Raw genomic sequence first — 22,828 nt, forward strand, 5'->3', positions numbered from 1 at the left:
TGAGGTAGGTAGGGCTGAGAGAGTTCGGAGAGAACTGTGACTGGCCCAAGGTCACCCAGCAGGCTTCATGTGTAGGAATGGGGAAACAAACTCAGTTCTCCAGATCAGAGTCTGCTGCTCATGTGTAGAAGTGGGCAATCAAACCCGGTTCTCCAGATTAAAGTCTGCTGCTCTTAACCACCACACCACACTGGCTCTCTGCTCCCTCGTCTACCACTGATACTGGAACCAAAGGCTGATGAAGTGTGAGCCACCACTGCCCCCTCCCTCCACCACAGTGGTGGCAACACTAGAGACAGGTGGGTGAAGACGAGTGGGAGCCTTTGCCACTGGCACCCCTAAACATCCCCCATCCACCACCAAACCTTTTCCCTTCACTGCTGATGCGGTGGTCTGGAAGCGGGCAGAAGAGGGATGCAGGCAGGCAAGCGGAGCAGCAGGTACAGGACAGGCGAGCTAGATCCCCCTCATGAGTCTCACAGGTCCCCTCTTGCCTATGGATAATATTGATTTATGGATGCTCAGCTAATGTTGAAAAATGTATGCATTTTATGGGGGGAAATACGTGCGAGGAACCAGAAGATGCGACTAAACTAAAGAATCATGGGATCAGTTCCCATGAAGGTGACCTGAAATTGAAACAAGGATTTTTTCAAGCGAAACGGCAAGAATGAGAAATAATCCTTAGGCACTTAGGCCATTAGGTGTGCAGATCTACAGCCTAGATTTTCTTGACTGCCTTTCACTCCCCCCCCCCTCACATATAATGGAAAGATTTCTATCAGTTGAAATTAGGTTTTGATAAGAGTGGACATATTTGAAGAGAACAGTTGCAAACTATTTCTTATCCACATCAGTCAGAGGACCTAGGACTGATGGTGGCAGTCAAATCTTCTCTCTGCCCCCCCCCGCCCCCGTCAAATCCTTTTATGGTTGGAATCACCACTTCCTACATTTCCTGCATTATCTCCCCCATTTATAGTAAATTAACTCAATGCTGGTTACAGTTCAGAAAATCTATCAGATGCTTGAAATAATGAAATATTATTTATTAAAATATTTATAGCCTGCATTTCCAGGCTATACAATTCCAAGATGAGAAACACACAAAACTCAATAAGATCCCTTCAAAGAAAACACTGGTAGCTTATTCCCCATTAAAATCCGCCACCTTATGTGTGTGTGTAAAATGGCGTCAAGTTGCAGCCGACTTAAGAACATAAGAACATAAGAAAAGCGGTGCTGTATCTGACCAAGGCCCATGAAGTCCAGCAGTCTGTTCACACAATGGCCAACCAGGTACCTCTAGGAAGTCCACAAGGAAGACAACTACAGCAGCATCCTGCCTGTGTTCCACAGCCCCTAATATAATAGGCTTGCTCTTCTGATACTAGAGAAAATAGGTCCCCTTACTTTTCACTATTACGAATGAAACCCCACCAAACACTTCAGCTTCAAACAGCTGGAGTACGCAAACTGCAACATTTCCCTCACTCAACAAACCTGTAACTGTCTTATGACTAGCAACCCTGGTATTCCTTGGTGCTCTCCCAACCAAATACTAACCAGGGCTGACCCTGCTTAGCTTCTGAGATCTGACGAGATTGAGCTATACCATGCTATCTCCCCCCACACACACCTTATACCACCTTCTATAAAGTTCTAAAGATGCCCCCCTCACCTGCTCAGGGAGGCAGGTCTACTAGATGAGAGCCACTATAGAAAATGAATGAGCTGTAGTATATGCCAAGTGGGCCACCTTTAGCACCTAGATGACCACTAGAAGATGGCATTAGGTACACTGGTACAGATAGGGAGAAATAGTTCATCTCTTGTTCTGGCTCACAAAAGCTTGTGCCACAATATACTTTTTTGTCTTTAAGCTGGTATTACCAAGAAAATCCAAATGTGCTACAGAGAGGCAAGCAATGGCAAACCTCCTCTGTTCATCTCTTGCCTTAAAAACCCTATGGGGTCACCATAAATTGGCTGCAAATTGATGGCACTTTCCACCACCAAGATGTCTTTTATACATATATGTTATGGATGACTGGCCAGAAAGCTGTCTGTGTGAAAGACGAGAGGAAATCACTGCAACAAAGAGAAAATGTATACAGCCTTTAAATGATTTAGTATGCAGATAGAAGTGGATGAATGCTGGTTACATGTTAGTTACAGAATAGTGGGCTAGATTAACCTCATTCTGATCCCTTGATTCCAGTGCTATTTGACCTTCCTAAACATCACCTTACAGTGTTAGGAAAAAGAGAAACCATGCCTGGACGTTAATTCCTAGTTTTTTCCTTTTCGTTATCTTAGAGTATGAGCCCTGTGGCGCAGAGTGGGAAGCTGCAGTACTGCAGTCAAAAGCTCTGCTCACAACCTGAGTTTGATCCCGACGGAAGTCAGTTTCAGGTAGCCGGCTCAAGGTTGACTCAGCCTTCTATCCTTCCAAGGTCGGCAAAATGAGTACTCAACTTACTGGGGGTAAAGTGTAGATGACTGGAGAAGGCAATGGAAAATCACCCCATAAACATAGTTTGCTTAGGAAACATTGGGATGTGACGTCACCCTGTGGGTCAGTAATGACCCAGTGCTTGCACAGGGGACTACCTTTATTTATTTTTTTATCTCAGAACCTCCACCTGTACTGAAGCAACAGCTCAGCTGGAATGTCCTTTGTTTGTAGGCAGGATTTGGTAGACTAGTGATGGTAGGTCTTGCTGGAAGCTACACGACTTGTAGTCTCTCCCCATGTCCGTATGTAGGATAATGAGGGAGTTACAATCATGAATGGGAAAAAAAACCCACCACTGAAGATAAACCTATGGATACCTAAAAGAGGACAAAGTGCTTACCAGATGCCCCCTTTCTCGCTGGATTTGTTCAACAGGCTTGCCTGTCCAGTCCAATGAAAATGTGTTGGATTACCTCTGGCTTTTGGCAGAAGAGAGAGGGGAATCTGTCTGTCTGGATCCCTGCATCCTGGATACAGATGGACAGAACTATCAATATGGTGAATATGTGTGTGTCTGTGTGTGAGTGTCTGTTTTAGTGTGGGGGATTAGTAGTTTGGGTTAGAATTGGGGTGGGTTTGGTGGGACTGATTCTCTTAACTGACACTAAGGTTAAAGTAGGTTTTACATAGGCCACCTTTAATTATGGAAGCTCTATGAACAATGTATGTCAATGTATTATCTAAAAATATTGGAAAGGGTGGCCAACCATTTGCTACAAAATAGACATATTCCTAGAAGAGAGCACTTGGAGAATAAGAAAGATAAAGAATGAGAAGACAGACCTGTGATACTAGGAAAAGGTTGGGCAAGTTTATTTATAGCACAGAGACAGGTATTCTGTTGAGATTTTACAACTTTAACAGTGTTATTTTCCTTGCCTCACATCAGTTACCTTCGCTGCTGCAAATTAAGTATAATCTTATTGCCAGAGACAGGTTTAAGCATCCCTCAGTTAATATCGAGCAAACAGGGTACTTATAAAATATAGCCTTCAGTAGAAAAAGAGGAGAAAATTGCTCTAGTACTAGAAGATGCCTGGAAGACATGTAATATGGCAACGTTGCTGAAGCTAAACACATCTGTCAACACCTAGATGGGGTTGTTCGTAGGAACCTTAGGTATGCCTCCTCAAGTTCCATACGGAGCAGAGGCATCAAGAGTCAACAGTGCTTTTTATGCCTTATTTAAAATTTGGACTTTCCCAAATAAGTACCCCAGCCCTATAAGATGGGAACCACATTGGCTTTTTGTATGGATGTTGTATGATTTTGTATGCAGCATTTATATTCTGTTTATATTCAATATATGCCACTTCTATGTATAATACACATAATGCACTGTTCTCCAGGGTGGTTGTTGTGGCCCAGATGCCAGCAAGTGAGGAATCCTCAGGGGAAGAGCCATGCCAGGAGGAGCCAGCCTTCCTTGAACCTCAGCTGGCTGAGAGCCCACTGCAATCTGACCCACAGCAAGGAGAGAACAAGGTACAGCTAAAGGAATTTGAACCACAGACCAGCCCTGTCTCTGTTGATCCAGCTCCAGCTGCAACTCCTCAGATTATCAGCCCACCCAGCTCACCTGAACTAGTTCAGTAACGCAGACAGCGTTGCAGGGGAGAACTACACACTAAAAGGTGCAGCACCAGATTGGAAGCTCAGAGGCGTCACATGGAGAACTGTGAGTCTTTGGGGGATGAAGGCTGAGCAAAAGAAAGCCAGCCTAAAAGGCTGTCTTGAAGAAGAAGGAGATTGGGGGGTGGGGGGACGACTTATATTTTCAGCATAGTGCTGATGTCATAACATCACTTCCAGCATGACCCAAAAGTGATATCATTGTGCAGGGGCAATGCTCTAGCATTTGCCGAAATATCTATGGTTTAAGCCTTCCTCAGTTAATATTGTGCAAACAAGGTACTTATAAAATGTAGCCTTCAGGAGAAAAAGAGGTTTAAACATATAGTTTGGGGGTGATTACTAAAGTGTTGCCCTGAAAAGATTTAACCACTGAGTTGTGGGCAAAAACTAGACTTTCGCCCAATGTGATAGTGTCACTTTGGGACATGCCCGCATTTTCCCTGGTATTTCCCACCACCACCCAGCTGAGCAGTAAGGGGCAGAATGGGTGGATAGTAGGAGGTCCTCCACTAAAATGGGAGACCTAGTCTCCCTAGGCAGGACTCCATCCTTGTGGCAGCCATTTTGTGACTGGTTCTATTCACACAGCCATTTTGTTGCAGGGCCCGTGAGCTGTTCTGAAAAGTACTCACACTCCAACCTCTGATATCACATATAAGCAACCCATCACATTTTATCCTGCCTCCCTTCCAAGGGTGCTAGAGTGGCATACAGAATTGGTGGTGGACTCTGATCTGGAGAACCGGGTTTGACTCCCCACTCCTCCACATGAGCGCTGGAGGCTAATCTGGTGAACTGGATTTGTTTCCCCACTCCTACACACGAAGCCAGCTGGGTGACCTTGGGCAAGTGACAGTGCTGTTGGAGCTCTTTCAGTCCCACCTATCTCACAGGGTGTCTGTTGAGGGGATGGGAAGAGAAGGTGAATCTCCCTTAAGTGGTAGAGAAAATCGGCATATAAAAAACAACTCCTCTTCTTCTTCTGCTTCTTCTTTTTCCTCTTCTTCTTACACGATTCTCCCCTTTTCCAATGTTTCTTCACAACAATCCTGTGAGTTATAGGTTAGGCTAAGAGATAACATGACTGTCCCAAAGTCACCCAGTCACCTTTCTGGCTCTTCCTTGTCCTAGCTCATTAATTAACCACTACCCCACACTGGCTGACTTATATGAATAATGTTGACAAATGTGTACATCATACAGGAATAATTTGATACGAGAAAACAGAATAGGGTGCACTGATAAAGATTTATAAATTTGCTTTGAGCGCGGGACAAAACAAATGAGGGATTTGGGGGACAAAGCAACTAGGTGAGATAAATTTAAAACCCTCCATACGACATAGCAGCAGTCATTCTGGACATACCCTCTACAGGCAATAAAAAAGTATAGATCGGTTTAATGACATCCTTGCTAATGCAATTTATGCTCTGAAGCTGTAGAGAGAGCAAAGGAAGGCCTTTTGCCTGGCAGTAACATCTGTTAGTCTTCAAAGTTATATATCCGAGAAAGGACAACCCGTCAAAGACCCAGAAGGTACCTGTCAAATGATGACGGAAAGACAGACTGATCCAGAACAGCAAATGGAGCATATTATTCAGTAATAGTCAGGTGTTGTTTCAGCAAAAATAAGACTACTAGAGCAGGAGGTATGCTGACTGTGCAAGATGAAAGTATTCACCAAAAAGTTAACGATTGGAATATTTAAGATCCCCCCCTTACAAGTATGTGTTTTCTAGATATTGGTGTTAGATCCAGCCAGTTTTTCCACTCGATCTTGTCCATTTTCTCTCCTTAATACAGCCCCCATCCCATATGGGTTTTGCCCATGCAGGTCTCGTGATCCACAGCATATTCCTTTTTTTGGTGGTCCAAAGGGACCATTCCTTCTTTTTTTTAACAGTAGAAAAACTGGTTGGATCAGACCCATTGAGGTTGACCAGTGGATGGAATGAAAGCTTATATGGACAGTGTAACCTGCTATATACTAAGTTAGACCCTTAGTCCATCTAGATGGGTGATATCTCCTAAGGATGTACAAATATGCCTTTTAATTTTACATGTCATTATGAGTCTCTTCATTCTGCTTGTTTTAGTTGCTGGGGTTCCCGATTCATTTATTTTTCTCTATTTTAAACCCATTTATATATTCAGTATGCCAGAAAGAGCCAGCATGGTGGTTGGAGTGTTGGACTAGGATCTGAGAGGCCCAGTTTAGAATTCTGCCTCTACCATGAAAGCTCACTGTGTAACCTTATGCCAGTCGCTCTTTGTCTAACCTGCCTCACAGGGTGGTTGTTGAGAAAATAAAATGGAAGAAACAGAGAATGATGTTGAAAGCCACTTTGGAGAGAAAAGAAGGAGGATAACTAAGTAAATAACATTTAAATGTGCACTGGTAAAGTAGAAAAGAGGAGGGAAGGGAACTGTACAGCACAATCTCATCAGATCTCAGAAGCTAAGCAGGGTCAGTATTTGGGTGGGAGACCACCAAAGAAGACCCCGCAGAGAAAAACAATGGCAAACCACCCCTGGTTCTCATTTGCCTTGAGATCCTTGCTGGGATTTCTAGTTGGCTGCGACTTGATGGCACTTTACACACAAACACACACACATACCTAAATATCAAAATAAATAAAATTAAAATGTGCACTGATACAACAGAGAAGGGGAGGGAAAGCGGGTGGTACAACCCGATCTCATCAGACCTCAGAAACTAAGCAGGGTCGGTACTTGGGGGGAAGACCACCAAGGAAGACTTTGCAGAGAAAGGCAAGTGCAAAGCACCCCTGGTTCTCACTTGCCTTGAAAGCCCCTTGCTGGGGTCGCCATAAGTCAGTTGTGACTTGACAGCACTTAAGTACATAAAATAGAGAACAGGGAAAGATTGAAATGAAATAAATGAATCCTGTGCACGAGTTCTCTGTACAGCATCCTATTGTTGTTTTTTAAAGGAAACAGTGGATAACTTATAAAGCATCAGTTCAGCTTAGAAGAAGAAGAAGAGCTGGTTTTTATATGCTGACTTTCTCTGCCACTTAAGGGAGAATCAAACCGGCTTACAATCACCTTCCCTTCTCCTCCCCACAACAGACACCCTGGCCATTTACGCATGGGAGGTTTTGCCCCGGATTTGCCGCTTTCTAGATGCACATTTTCCCCATCCAAATTCTCAAAACTCAACAACAAGACCCCATGCAGAGTTTTGAGAATTTGGATGGGGAAAATGTGCATCTAGAGAGTGGCAAATCCAAGGCAAAACCTCCCATGCATAAATGGCCGCTGTGAGGTAGGTGGAGCTGAGAGAGTGTGACTCGCCCAAGGTCACCCAGCTAGCTTCGTGTGTAGGAGTGGGGAAACAAATCTAGTTCACCAGATTAATCTCCACTGCTCATGTGGAGGAGTGGGGAATCAAATCCGGTTCTCCAAATCAGATTCCACTGCTCCAAACCACTGCACCATGCTGGAAACAAGACTGAGTAGTTAGGAACTCCAGAATCTAGGGAGAAATTTGAATGATGAGAATTTCAGAAGGATGTCTTTTGCTGAGCATTCAAGTGATAAGCAATTAAGTTAGGCACAGACATATATGAACCAGCCACTGAGTAATGATGGCTCTTTATTACTGTTGTTTTATTATTTCGAACCACAGGATTGGGAAAAAGGAAAGTAAAAAAACGAAAACAAATAAATGAATCACTTAATATTGCAACTATTTAAAAACATGTGCAAGAAATTTGCAAACAGCTTCCAACTAGTCCATATCATTAGAAAACAACCATTTCAAGATAATATAATTGCTAAAACACTGAATGTCAGAATTAACAAAAACTCATAATAAATTGTGCCTGACTGTAACTTACAAGGGACAATGTAGCAACACATGTGAGACAGTCTCTATTTCTCCAGAAGCATGAGAACACTTTCTTTCCATCAAGGGAATGGCTTTAAGCCTTCCAATATATTTGGCTGATGGTAGCGAATTGGATGGCTTTTTATACTCTCTCTGCATTAAAAAGTAAAGGTAAAGGTCCCCTGTGCAAGCATCGGGTCATTACTGACCCATGGGGTGACGTCACATCTCAACGTTTACTAGGCAGACTTTGTTTACGGGGTGGTTTGCCAGTGCCTTCCCCAGTCATCTTCCCTTTACCCCCAGCAAGCTGGGTACTCATTTTACCGACCTTGGAAGGATGGAAGGCTGAGTCAACCTTGAGCCAGCTACTTGAAACCAACTTCAGTTGGGATCGAACTCAGGTAGTGAGCAGAGCTTGGATTGCAGTACTGCAGCTTACCACTCTGCGCCATGGGGCTCATTCTCTCTCTCTCTCTCTCTCTCTCTCTCTCTCTGTGTGTGTGTGTGTGTGTGTGTGTGTGTGTGTGTGTATATATATATATATTCTCCGAGGAACAAAATAAGATGAGCTTCATTCAGCATTAATTACGGACTACTTGAAACTGTAACTCAGGAAGCAGGATGCTGGTATGATGGGAGGTTTAGCATTGAAGGTGTGTGTGGAGCAAATGTATTAGCTACATTATGGTCATTTTAAAAAACAGACTTTGACATTGCTCTCAGAGGGGGAAAAAAAGGTTACTTCACTAATGCAGTGCAATTAGTCACACAAAAATAGCATACTGGTTTGAGGATGCAAACAATTAGAGAGGTCTGAGTCCGTCTGCCATTCCGTGAGTGACTTCAGAGGGAGGGAGAGGAGGAAGTCTTGAAATGGTAACAGATTGGAGAGGGGAGGTTAATGAGTGACATGGACTGTTCATCTCAACTCTCAGTGAAATGTAAACATGCTAAGAAATTTGGTCACGTTGGCTGGTTGTTTCTAGGTGTATTTACTTGGGTACAGGCACTATGGATAGCCCCAGGCTAGCCTGATCTTGTCAGAACTCAGAAGCTAATCAGGATCAGCCCTGGATAGTATTTGGATGAGCAACCTCTAAGGAACACCAGGGTCATGACGTGGAGGAATCAATGGCAAACTACCTCCAAACGTCTCTTGCCTTGAAAACTCTACGGGGTCACCATAAGTCAGCTGTAACCTGACAGCACATACACAAAAACACACACTATGGGTATTAATTGACTGGAACTAGGGCTGTGCATATCGATAAATCTGAACCAAAAACAAACCCCCTCAAAAAGCCTTTGGGGCTTCTTTTGGGTTTAATTTAACCCGAATATTAAAACTGGGAATAAAGCCGAAGACGGACAGCTGATCACTGAATCAGCTGAATAGGTATTTGGCTTTATTTGGCTTTCCCCAGGTTTTTCCCTATTGGGTAGGAATAGCTTTGTGCAAGCCCTTTGCAAGCTTTCATGGGAAACTGAGTTTTCCCATGAGTCTTTGGTAAGGAAGCGGCCATTGCAGACTATGAAAAGTAAGTACTTTTAAACTTTTCCGGGGGGGGGGGGATTTTTTGAGGTAGACTCACCAAATTCGCAGGATAGCTTCAAGGGACTCTCCTTGCACGAACCCCAAAGTTTGGCAAAGTTTGGGTCAGGGGTCCATTTTTATGGGGTCCCAAAGTGGTCGACCCCCTCCTCCATATAAAAGCATTGTAAACTTTACCATGCTTTTCTATTGAGGGGGGTGACCCCTTTGGGACTACATAAAATTTGACCCCCTGATGCAAATCTTCCCCAAACTTCGGTGTTCATGCAAGGAGACTCCCGTGAAGCTACCCCGAAAATTTGGGAACTCTGCTTTGGCAATTGGATTCTATGGCATTGAAGTCCCTCCCCTCCCCAAACCCCACCCTCCTCAGGCTCCACCCCAAAAACCTCCTGTTGGTCACAAAGAGGGACCTGGCAACCCTCATTAACAACCTCCAGGTAGGGCCTGACATTCTTCTTGAACTGATCTCCAGATTACAGAGGAAATGTCCCCCAGAAGAAATGGCTCCTTCAGAGGATGGATACTATGGCATCACATGCCTGTTGAGCTCCCTTCCTAAACTTCACCCTTTCCAGGCACAACCCAAATCTCCCGAAACATCCCAGCCAGAATTGGAGTCAGGTATGTGTCGGTGGTATAAAAATGGTATGCTAATGGTGTAACAATGATTTTTAAAAAAAACCAGGAATACCAGCAACCAAAATGAGCAAATCCCTTTAAATAGCGCTCCACTATTTCTTTACTCCCTTATCAAATTCTGAAATGGTAGTTCTGAAGTAGGCCTGTTGAAGATCTGCACAGATCCAAAGTTAAAAAAACGAACAAAAAAGATCCACAGAAAGGCCCAGCTTGAGAGTTTTAAATATAGCAAACTATGGTATCAACCCAGTAGAAAGCGGTATTTCTTGGGACACTACACATATTCGGGAAAGTTAGTCTTTAAAGTTATTGTGTCTGTTTACAGCTCCTGTTCATTTACCACCTGACCTTCAAGTATATTTATATGCCAGGAAATGAGGGCAGGAGTAAATTTTATTACTCGGTGACAGTAAAAGAAATTTGTCCTCTTCCTTTTTCCCAGCAGCGTGAATGAAAGGATAATTCTAGAGTACAACGAGACAATGGTATGCTCTTTCCTTTTTTTAATAGCAATGCTAAACTTTGTTATCCTTACAGTTGCCAGCTTCCAGGTGGTGGCTGGAGATCTCCCACTATGACAACTGATCTCCAGGCGACAGAGATCAGTTCACCTGAAGAACATAGCCGCTTTGGAAGATAGACTGTATGACATTGTACCCCACTGAAATCCCTCCTATGGTTGCCAGGTCCCTCTTCGCCACTGGTGGGAGGCTTTTGGGGCACAGCCTGAGGAGGGAAAGGTTTGGGGAGGAGAGGGACTTCAATGCCACAGAGTCCAATTGCCAAAGCAGCCATTTTCTCCATGGGAACTCATCTCCATCAGCTGGAGATCAGTTGTAATAGCAGGAGATCTCCAGCAAGTACCTGGAGGTTGGCAACCCTAGTCCCTCTCCTCCCCAAACCCTACCTTCCTCAGGCTCCACCCACAATATCTCCAGGTATTTCCCAACCTAAAGCTGGCAACCCTGGTTGTCCTTCAAACTTTGCTGAACTTTCTCACTCTTTTTATTACATGCTTGATGCTTCTCTGGCAAAGATAAGCAAAACAGAAACCTAGCTTCTGACACAGTTCTTCTAGCTGGGTATTCTTAGAGCCTTTGGTTAGAAGTTACAAGTTGTTAAAACATGAAGTCAACATTTCTATATTAACGAAAAATTAATATTTTACAGTAGAGATCATGGTACCTCAAAATGAGAAGCATACAAGTTACACCTCTCCTGGAAAGTTAGACAGGTCATGTATCAATGGTACCATAGCTCAGGCCCAAGCATAATTTCTCCAGTGTGGCTCAGAATTGTGCCACAGACTTCCTTCTCCCCGATCATATTCTATACACATAATTTCATGAACCATGAAAGAATCCACCCATTTCTGTCTATAGACAATACAGCTATACGTATGCAGCTTAGGCTAGGCCCAACTGAGCCTCCCAAACAAGGCTGGAGGCACCCTTCCTCACTAGGTGGGGATGAAACTTTTTCTGAGAGGGCTGATGGTGGCATCACTTCTGGGGAATTCCGCCATGCACACCTTAGGTGGGTAGCTTTCAGCCATGGTTTCTTTAAATTATTCTTTATTCCTTTAAGTACCTTACCTGCATATCCCCTACTCTCAATGGCCAAAAACCCATGGTCCCTTAACCCACTTTATTCCCCGTTTCAGCCAGGATCAAATTTACCTGGGCTGGGGGGGAAACTGTACGCATTACCTTGAAAAGCAGGGACGAAACTGTGCCAATCGATCCATGTAAACAGAATGTGCCGGAGACATGAAGTTCCTGTTTAGTTTGGCACATACCCCATGCCCCTGGTGATTGGTCATTTCAAATTGTCCAATGAGGGCCTTCCCTGCCCCAGGAAATGACCAATCACCGGGGGCGGGGGTGTTGCAAGCTAAACAGGAACTGTGCACATCTCCCGCGCTTTCTGTTTACATGGATGGATTTGCACACAGTTTCGTCCCTCCTTTTCAAGGTAATGCGTACAGTTTCCCCACAGCCCAGGTCAATTTGATCCTGGATGAAACGGGGAATAAAGCGGGTTAAGGGACCATGCGTTTTTGGCCAATGTCTGTGTTCCTGCTGACTGAAAGCAGTCAAAACAGTGGAACATGTATTATCACATTGTCTATTTTATAAGGACATCCATTCCACACATCTCACCCCTGCTCTATCCAAGTTCCCGGGAAGATCTGAAAAATTCTACACATATCTCCTCCTTGCAGACTGCTCCAATGCAGACCACCTCTAAAGTTGCCAAATTCTATGCTGAGACTTTGTCCTAGAGAAAGCAGATATTCCAAACTTTTAAATAATTAATTACAACACACTAAGGCTATGAATTTTAATCTCTGTATATTAATTTTACATTTGTATGTAAATTGTGTTGTTAAATTGTTGTTGACTGATCTCTTAATCATAATGAACATTGATTGAAAATGAAGTAAATGAAGAAATACTAATTAAAATGAAGCCCTGACCTGGATAGCTCCAGGCTAGCCTGATCTTGTCAGATCTCAGAAGCTAAGCAAGGTCAGCCCTGATTATTATTTGGATGGGTGAACTCCAAGGAATACAAGAGTCGGGGCGTGGAAGCAAGCAATGGCAAACCACCTCCAAACATCTCTTGCCTTCAAAACCCTACGGGGTTGCCATAAGTCATCTGTGACTTGACAGAACCAAAAACAACAACAACCTTCAATGGATATTCTCCCCCCTAGTAAATCACCTGAAAAAATTATCATGGAACAAATTAGAAAACTTTTTTTTTTTTTTTAAATAAGGCTTATATGTGCTGAAACGGCTCCGGGTGGGAAGAGGAACCCACTGGTCCCACCCTGGTTATAGCTCCAGACCCAGACTTTGTTTATGTAATGCCCCTGTTTCTCTCCTCTCCTCCAAACATTTGAGCCTTGATGGGATTTGGTAAATTATTTCCTGTTATCAATTCATGTTAACCTAAATCCTAACGTATGGTGCCAGTTAGGGTTGCCATTTTCCTGCTAGGGGCAGGGGATCTCCTGCCCCCACCGGGAGCTTCCTGCTACTGCTCAATTGGGCGGAGGGAGAAAAATGGGGCTGAAATAGGGGAGTGATTGTGAGCATCTGAAAAAGCTGCTGTCACAGTGCAACGGGAACTGATCTTAGCACGTCACCAACAATGGGCACTTTCACACATGCCGAACAATGCACTTTCAATCCAATTTCAATGCACTTTAACGGTTGTTTGTAAGTGGATTCTCCCCTTGCACACAGTAAAATCCAGCTGCAAAGTGCACTGAAAGTGTATTATCCGGCATGTGTGAAAGCGCCCAATGTAATGATGACATTGTTGAGTCCCCTCTCCACCAGTTGCCTTTGTTACGGTGCCTTATATCGGCAATTCTAGTGCCAGAACCATTAATTTTGAAGAGATATAGTTCTAAACTTTTTTTTTTAAAAAAAGTATGTCCTCATTTATGAAGAAAACAAAACAAAATGAACATTGGCCCAGCAAACAGAAGACAACAATGATAAACACACATGAAGTAGTCTATACTACATTCCATCGTAGCATACCTTTTTTTTTCTGGATTGTGAAATTGGAGTTCTCGGCCAGTTCAGGTGGGAGGTTATAAACAAAGTGGTGTCCATTCTTGGGATCATCTTTGTCAATGGCTCTCATGGTGTGAATGACCTAAAATAGAAAAGAAAGATTTTTTTTTTACCTAAAACAAAGACACGGCAGATTATGTGTGTGAAGGAGGGGAGGTTATGGTCAGATATATCACAAATCGAATCTCACTGGGTTGAATCCTGCCAGCTTTTTCACTGGATCTCATCTCATTTTCTTCTTTACTGTAGCCCCCATCACATCTGGCTTTTGTCCATGCAGGTCCCATAGCCATTTTAGGTGGTCAAGAAAATCCATGAGGCAAATGATGTTGGCTATCGCCCTATCAACATCATTTGCTTCATGGATTTTCTTGTCTGCACAATGTGAGGATCCAGCCTGTTCTTTCGGTTCTTTAGGTGAGGGACATGCTCATTCACACAACTCTAAGCTTGCAAGGTTGAATCCTATCAAAAAGACAAGGGGGGCAATTAGTCTACACAGGCCTACAGGTGGTCCTCCATCCCCTAGAAGCAGCAGTTCTAGAGATAATTTAGTTTGCTTTAGGATGGGGAAGGCAAGGACACTGTGCTTCCATGCACAGAATTTGGAGAGGATCCAACCAACATTCACGTGAAAAGTTGTCCTACAGTATTGATAAATAATATAGACGCCAAGGCCCTCCCTAACATTGCCTCCTAGCTCCAGTATTCAGAGTTTTAGTCTCTGAATAAGGAGGTTCTCCTTGGTCACCATGGCTACCGGCCATTGATGGAGTTCTCTTCCATGAATAGGTCTAATCCCCTCTTAAAGCCATCTTTATTTCCTTTTTTTTCTGTCCTGAATCTGCTGCCCATGAGCTTCACTGAGTACCCCACATTGTATTATTACTGGAGAGGGGGAAAAAAAGAAAACTAATTTAAACATCTTAAAATAAACTCTGTAAGGCTGCCAGTCAGAGACCATCCCATCAAATCACATGTAAGCTGTTAGCCAGCTGTCTTAAAGTGACTGCTCTCTCAGACTGAAGTAAGATGAGACCAAGACATGGTGTCGATGGAGCGCTATTAAGGGGAATGCTTCAATCTCTTCACTGCTTGGCTTAAAGCTCCTCTGTAATAATCTTCTGCCGAATTTATATCAGAAGATAAAATCCTCACTCATTGCACCATCCAGTTTTTTCCTTTTATTATCTCACTCCCCTTTAAAAAAAAGATACGGGCTGCTATATGAAATATGTTTGGGAAATGTCACTATTGTTGTTTCAGATACTCAAGTCAAGAAATTAAGAGTTCAGGTTACCATGGCAACCTTCACCTCACCCGGGCCTATATTCAAGGCAATGAGGAATTTTATCATATATATGAAGTCATGCAAATGAACGACTGCAAATGTTTCTTTTTTGTCAGCCCTGGCCACGTTCCAAGAGCTTTTCACTGCCATGTTCTTCTTGCTGTGCTAATGGGTACGTCATTTCTTTTTTTCCCTCCCCTCCCTTGGGGCCAAATTATTGTTTAATGAATGACCATTATTGGAGTAACTCGTTGGCACTTTTGAGCTTCAAGATCGCAGCAGGAGAGAAAGAAAGGGACGCTGGCCAATGAGTAGCTTGCTGTTTGACTGTTTCCCCAGAAGGTATGACTTTTGCTGTATGTGAGCTGCAAAGACAATTTGCATAAGAAAAAAAAACAGTCTGGGGAAAATGTTTGAAGAAACAACCATCTTATCAATATTCTTGTGAACTGTTGGACTTTGCCTGGACTGCATGTAAAGGCATCAACAAATACATTGCCTGTTTCCAATCACACAGTTCCAAAGCCTCAAGGGCCCTTGAGTTTTTTAGACAATGCAGTGATTTCTGCTGATTATCCCTTCCCACTAGAGTTGCCAAACTCCAGGTGATGGCTGGAGATCTCCCGCTATTACAATTGATCTCCAGGTGACAGAGATCAGTTCCCCTGGAGAAAATGGCTGCTTTGGCAATTGGACTCTATGGCATTGAAGTCCCTCCCCTGTCCAAACCCACCCTCCTCAGGCTCCGCCCCCCAAATCTCCAGGTATTTCCCAACCTGGAGCTGGCAACCCTATGTCTGAGTCCCTGATTTCAATCCCACAACTTGTGACATGAATGCTTCTTTTGATGGTTATATATTCATGCACAATAAGGAGGGTGTATTTGTATTTATTGATATGGTCTGTTTGACCAGCCAAAATTAATACATACACATTATCTGATTTAATAAAACTGCAAAACTAATATAAATTACAAAAATTAGATAAAAGACTAATGATCTTTAAATGTAAAATATTACAACATATCAACACGGAGGGTGTTATCTCCCTCCTTTATAAGGTCCCTATATATTTAAAGATTTCTGCCCCCATATCAGTTTCATTGATCAAATTGGGCCCCTTCCTCAGTATAATTTCCATGTCTTTTTCCCAACCAGGAATACCCGCAAGTCAGGATAAGACAGTCAGGTCTCCTACTAAAGCAGCAGGCCTCCCACCATGGACCCCCTCTTCCCTGCTGCCACTCAACAGGGTGATGGGAAATTTGGCATCATGGCAACCCTACTCAGACTGGGACCTTCTTGATCTCAAGGCTGGTTGCCAGCTATCTGAGACCATATCTGATTAAACCTCAAAGCAGGGATGCACAGATATGCTTCCTCCTTCCCCATTTCTTTCAATTTTCATGCATCATTGCAAAAAAAATTGCCATCCCACTTATTTTCTTTGGCACAATCTCTTTTTCCATGTTTTCCTGTTTACATTTGTTTCTTTGAGAGCATTTTACACCATATGTCATTTATGTGTAATTGATGTAAAAACAGGTGTCAATCTGAATGGCAATCTCTTTATTGGATTTCATTAATATGGTCAGGGTAAAGGACAGCAGCTTTATGAAGCATGAAGAAACCATAAAAAGAAATGTAAGCTTTACAAGCGAACCTGAGTATTCACAAAAATGCAATAGTTCCTGCTTCAGAACTCTCTTCTGGCTCAGAAGAAAACAGAGGTGTGAAACATCATCTGGGATTGGCAGGCAACACAAAGCCTCTGGATTGGTTAGGCCTAATATAAATACCAGAAGCCTGGCCTTTTCCTCTTGTTGGCAACCCTAGAGACCCCGTGTGGTGTAGTGGTTAAGGTGTCAGGCTAGGACCTGGGAAACACAGGTTCAAATCCCCACTTGCGCCACACAAACTTGCTGGGTGACTTTGTGCCAGTCACATACTCTCAGCCCTGACCCTGGCTAGTATGTAGATGAGAGACCTCCAAGGAATACTAGGGGCGTGACACGGAGGCAGGCAATGGCAATCCGCCTCCGACAGTCTCTTGCCTTGAAAACCCTACCAGTCAGCTGTGACTGGATTGCCAAAAAAAAAGTTGGCAACCCCACCCAACAATCCCCCACCCACATGAGAGGAGAGATGGGATGACCTCCTGAAATGTTAATTCTTGACAAAAACAAAGCAGAGTCTTGACAAAAGCAAAGCGGGTTCCAAAGATGAGTCCTGCTGGGCCAGGTGGGTCATTGCTGGGAAGCCTGCCACAGCAAAGTAAAGACGTAGGATTCATTCATTGAAGTGAGGCCTCGCTTCAAAAAGGATGTGGACAGAATGGAGCGAGTGCAGAGGATGATCAGGGGCCTGGAGACTAAGCCCTATGAGGAAAGGCTTAGGGAGTTGGGAATGTTTAGTCTGGAGAAGAGGAGGTTGAGGAGGGACATTATTGCTCTCTTAAAGTATTTGAAGGGCTGTCAGAGGAGGGCAGGGAGCTGTTCCCATTGGCAGCAGAGGGTAGGACTCGTAGTAATGGGTTTAAATTACAAGAGGAAAGGTACTGGCTGAATATTAGGATTTTCTTTTCCCAATAAGAGTTGTTCACCAGTGGAACTGGCTACCTAGGGAGGTGGAGAGCTCCCCCTCACTGGCAGACTTTAAGCAGTGGCTGGACAAACACTTGTCAGGGATGCTCTAGGCTGATCCTGCATTAAGCAGGGGGTTGGACTAGATGGTCTGTATGGCCCCTTCCCACTCTATGATTCTTTCTTTCTTTCTTTCTTTCTTTCTTTCTTTCTTTCTTTCTTTCTTTCTTTCTTTCTTTCTTTCTTTCTTTCTTTCTTTCTCTCTCTCTCTCTCTCTCTCTCTCTCTCTCTCTCTCTCTCTCTCTCTCTCTCTCTCTCTCTCTCTCTCTCTCTCTGATGGTAATGCTATTAAGAACGATCAAATTCTCTACCTGCACATGTTTTTTTAAAAAACCAAATCAAGGGCATCCATAAGTGGGAACACTGAAATTAACTGAATTAAGAAAATATCTGTTAAAATGCCTGCAAACCAATTCAAATCACGAGAATTTCCTTGATCCCCATCGCAATAAAATAATTTCAGATTGAGCATATAGACTCTCTGGGTTTTGAGTCATCTGCACCATGCAGCAAGATTGAGGTGACTTAAGAGTAGGTGTAATCTTATCGAACTGGTGACTCGTTAATGCAACTAATTAATATCAGATTTGTTTATCTGGCATGAAGTGGCAGGGAATAAAAAAAGGGGGGGAGCACCACTATAAATATGCAAAAGTATGGAAAGAATACCAAACACAAAGTGGCAATGCTTTTTCAGCAGATCTGCTGTTAAAGACTCAGAAGAAAAGCAGGGAGAATTCATCTGGCAATGTTATACATCAACAGTTTTTAATGCATTCTGTCACGTCACCAGCCGCCGTGGTTGCCACTCTCAATTATATCAGGGCCCAAAATAGAAAACGTGGAGAAATGAAGTGCGTTAGATGGTTCACTTGGTATATTTACAGACTGCAAATAAGGTTTTCTAAGAGGTTGAGATGTAATCAGCTCCCTTAAGGTGATTCAAACTCAATTTAACTTAGCTGTAAGTTAACCCCCAAATGTGTAAATATATTCAGATAGTATCAAGAGACAGCTTTCTTTCTTCACGTCAGTTGATAGAGATTTAATTTGAAAGCGGCAGGCAAATGAAGAGCTAGAAGACCAGAGAACCACCTAGATTTGGTTGGTTATTTTCAATGTAGGGTTTATTATTTCAAATTGGCTTATGTAATTCAGTTCTTCTTTATTATCTCTCTCCAGTGTCTGTCTCCTTGGCATCCCTTGATCCTCCGCCATACAGTATATTTTCATCCCCAATTCTTTTGTCCATTCAAATTTCTCTCATATATAGGTCTCACTTTTTTTAGCACACGAATTTTTTGTTCTTATTTCCCTCATACACCATCCTCCTCTGCTTCCTCACCCATCTCTCAATTCCACCTGCTCTTCCATTAAATTTCAGATTCATTTCTCCTCAGTGCTTCATTTGTTCTTCCTTCCTTCCGTCTCTCTTTCTTTTCATCCTTTCATTTCTGCATGGAGTAGTAGTTAGCATCTCCACTCTGCCAGGGAAGTTCTAGATGAGCTTGCGTCAGCCACTATTTCTCAATCTACCCCACAGGAATGAGGATAAAATGGATGAGGGAAGAATTTGTAACCCACTGTGGGTCCTCACTGGAAAATGAGGCACAGAGTGGTAAGCTGCAGTACTGCAGTCACGACCTGAGTTCGATCCCGGCGGAAGTTGGTTTCAGGTAGCAGGTTCAAGGTTGACTCAGCCTTCCATCCTTCCAAGGTCGGTAAAATGAGTACACAACGTGCTGGAGGTAAAGTGTAGATGACTGGGGAAGGCAATGGCAACCCCCCAAAACATAGTCTGCCTAGTAAACGTCATGATGTGACGTCACTCCATGGGTCAGTAATGACCTGGTGCTTGCACAGGGGGACTACCTTTACCTTTTTACCTTGACTTGTCCAATCTGGCCATGTGCCCTTGAAGTCAACTTGGAAACTCCAGCTGGTACAGAATGTTCCACCTCAGTCACTATTGGGAGCTAAGCAGAGTGTGTATATTAAACCCATTCTTCAGTCACTCCACTGGTTACTGATCAGTTACTTGGTTCAACTCAGTGTTCTGGTTATCACCTACAAAGTCCTTCATGGCCTTGGACCGACATAGGACTGCCTCACCTACTGCATTCACTACGATAGCTTCGCTCAGCTGAGCAAAGCCTTCTCAATGTGCCACCCTGTATTATCTGTTGTGACTCTCACCTAGTGAAATGGGCTGCTTGAGAAGATTAGGAAGGCTCCCATACTTCTATCATTCCACAAATTTTGTAAAACAGAATTGTTCAGGAGGGCATTTTTATAAAGGGAATAGGAGTGTAGTATAATGGAATGGTTCAAGAGGGCACTTTTATGATGAGAACAGGGTTGTATTCTCTTCCACTGTCCTATGGTTGAGGCCAGCTGTGGTTCCTGATATATGAATGCTTCCCTCCCTAACCCTCACTGCTGTTATACTTTTCCCTATATCGAACTGAGACTTTAGTCTATCCGCTCGCCTAGTTGTAATTTTATATTTGGCATTCTAGAGGTACCTTTAGGATATTTGTTTTATGTAACTTTTTACAGGGCTATTTTAAATGCTGTTTTAATGTTTTTTTTATTGATTAAATGGGATACTATATTCCTTGTAAGCCACTCTGAGCCTGGTCTTGGCCAGGGAGAGTGGGGGTATTAAATTGAAATAATTAAAAATTAATTAATAAATGATATGCATTATCTTGTTCTTTCTGTATTGTCTACTATTTTGTAATTCTATTTTCTACACTGTTCATGATATATCATGGCTTATACTTCTTTGCATTGTCTCCTAGTTTTCCAAGCCCTAGTTCTATTGCATGGCTTACTGGACGTCTCACACAATAGAAAAGAGCAAGAGTCCAGTAGCACCTTAAAGACTAACAAAATTTCTGGCAGGACACGAGCTTTCATGAGCCACAGCTCACTTCTTCAGATACAGCTAGAATGTGAGTCCATCTGTTCTTAAGTAGAGATGAGTGAATTCAGACACACAATGGTAACAACATGTAAATGTCAATAGCAAGTAAATGACATTAGCAGCTGTGATTGGATTAGGTGTGATATGCGGAGGGGGTAGTAGGCATGGATGTCTCATGGTGTTTGAGGGCACTGTTTTACAATGTGTCATCAACCTCGAGGGAAAGAAAGAAGAAGAAGAAGAAGATGAGGAGGAGGAGGAGGAAGAAAAAGAGGAAGAGGAAGAAAAGAGTTGGTTTTTATATGCAAATTTTCTCAACCTTTTAAGGAGAATCAAGCCGGCTTCCGATTGCCTTCCAATCTTCTCCCCACAACAGACACCTTGGGAGGTAGGTGGGGCTGAGAGAGTTCAGAGGGAACTGTGACTAGGCCAAGGTCACCCAGCTGGCTTCATGTGCAGGAGTGCGGGAAACCAACCCGGTTCACCAGATTAGAGTCTGCCACTCTTAACCACGATGCCCCCCTGGCTGTAGGCTACAGATAAAGTAAATACATGAACAGAGATGTAAATTCCTAACCCTTAGTCTTCAGGCTCTTCTACCGCCTCTATCTTTAAACTTTTCCCTCCAAAATAATGATGCTGATGATGATGATGATAATCCCCATATTCTGAAGTTCTGGGTGAGCCTTTTGCTTCTTGCTGTCAGTTTTCCACTCCTGACCCATCCTGAAAAGCTGTTAAAATGCTGCTGAACACTGGATCATATGACAGCCCACTCATCCGGTGCCTTGAAATCTGACAGAAGGAAGGCAACAGCCAGTTGCTAGTGTATGATGTGTGAGTGTGTATGAGATTAGATTGGTTTGCCATTGTCTGCCTCCGTGTCACGACCCTGGACTTCCTTGGCATCTCCCATTCAAGTCCTAAGTAGGGCTGATCTTTCTTAGCTTCCAAGATCTGATGAGACTGGGCCAGCCTGGCCTAATCTGGCCAAGGCTCCATGTAGTTATATTCCTGTTAGTGTTGTAGATTTCCCTGCTATTTGGTTCAACTATATCATTCCTTCATTTTTTGATTTTGTCTCCCAACAAGGCCACCAATTACTGTTAGGGACACGTGAAGAATTGCAGGTAGGGTACATTAAAAAATTGGTGCAATGAGTTACTTCCTATGGATATAGCCCTGAACTTCAGAAGTCTAGTGGTACAATACAATTATCCTGTAGCTGAAATCTGAGGTGAGCTGAACAAGAAACTGTTTGAAGCAATCATGTGAGCTGAAGCACATTTCACAAACATGCACCCACGCGCATGCTCCCAAATTTATAGGTGGTTTTGTGTGAAGGCAGAGCATGATTTGGGAGCATGATTAAGAAAAATACAAGCTGTTGGGATTGAGAAGGCCCATTCCCCCTCTCCCTGTTTGTTCTCTTTTGTCCCTTCCAAATTAAATCTTGATCAATTGCCCTCAACAGTCCATGGCTTCTGGAAGAAAGCAGGTGAACATGCTCAGTAGTCTCCAGGCCTTTGGATGGACCTTATTTTTTATTTAGATGTTAATATTTTGTGCATACTACCCTACCAATCGGTTTGGGGCCATCAAGTGTGCTACTAGGAGGAGTGATGAGAGGCTGATGATTCATAAAATGGCATGTTGATTTCAATCCAGGCCAAAATTTTACCTCTGCTCAGAATGAATGAATGGATGGATGGTGATCTGGTTTTGAGCATGTACAATGTGTCATCATCACGTTTGTAACGCAGCCTGATCCCAGGCCTATGGCCTGAAAACCTACAATTCTCATATTACCAAGTATTTAAGAAGGGAGATGATTGAGGCATACAGGACTGCTGAATTCCTGATGATTTTCAGAGCCAGGGTAATGCAGTGACTAGCTTTAGCTGGGATCTGGTAGATTAAGAACATAAGAAAAGCTATACTGGATCAGACCAAGGCTCATCAAGTCCAGCAGTTTGTTCACACAGTGGCCAACCAGGTGCTTCTAGGAAGCCCACAAACAAGACAACTGCAGAAGTATTATCCCGCCTGTGTTACAAAGCACCTAATATAACAGGCATGCTCCTCTGATACTAGAGAGAATAGGTATGCATTATGACTAGTATTCATTTTGACTAGTAGCCATAGATAGCCCTATCCTCCATGAACATGTC

General features: G+C 43.2%; 1 protein-coding gene across 2 annotated transcripts in view; it reads right to left on the bottom strand.

Annotated features, from left to right (window-relative positions):
* Positions 1 to 22,828, bottom strand: part of CDH8 (cadherin 8) — a 248,532-nt gene that overhangs the window by 22,249 nt on the left and 203,455 nt on the right. For both annotated transcript variants that reach the window (XM_056862985.1, XM_056862986.1), the window contains exon 9: positions 13,761 to 13,878. In XM_056862985.1, the coding sequence (XP_056718963.1) occupies positions 13,761 to 13,878 (118 nt within the window). The remainder of the gene's footprint in view (positions 1 to 13,760; positions 13,879 to 22,828) is intronic.

This window comes from Euleptes europaea, chromosome 17 (genome assembly GCF_029931775.1).
Source record: "Euleptes europaea isolate rEulEur1 chromosome 17, rEulEur1.hap1, whole genome shotgun sequence".
In the NCBI taxonomy this organism is placed as follows: domain Eukaryota; kingdom Metazoa; phylum Chordata; class Lepidosauria; order Squamata; family Sphaerodactylidae; genus Euleptes; species Euleptes europaea.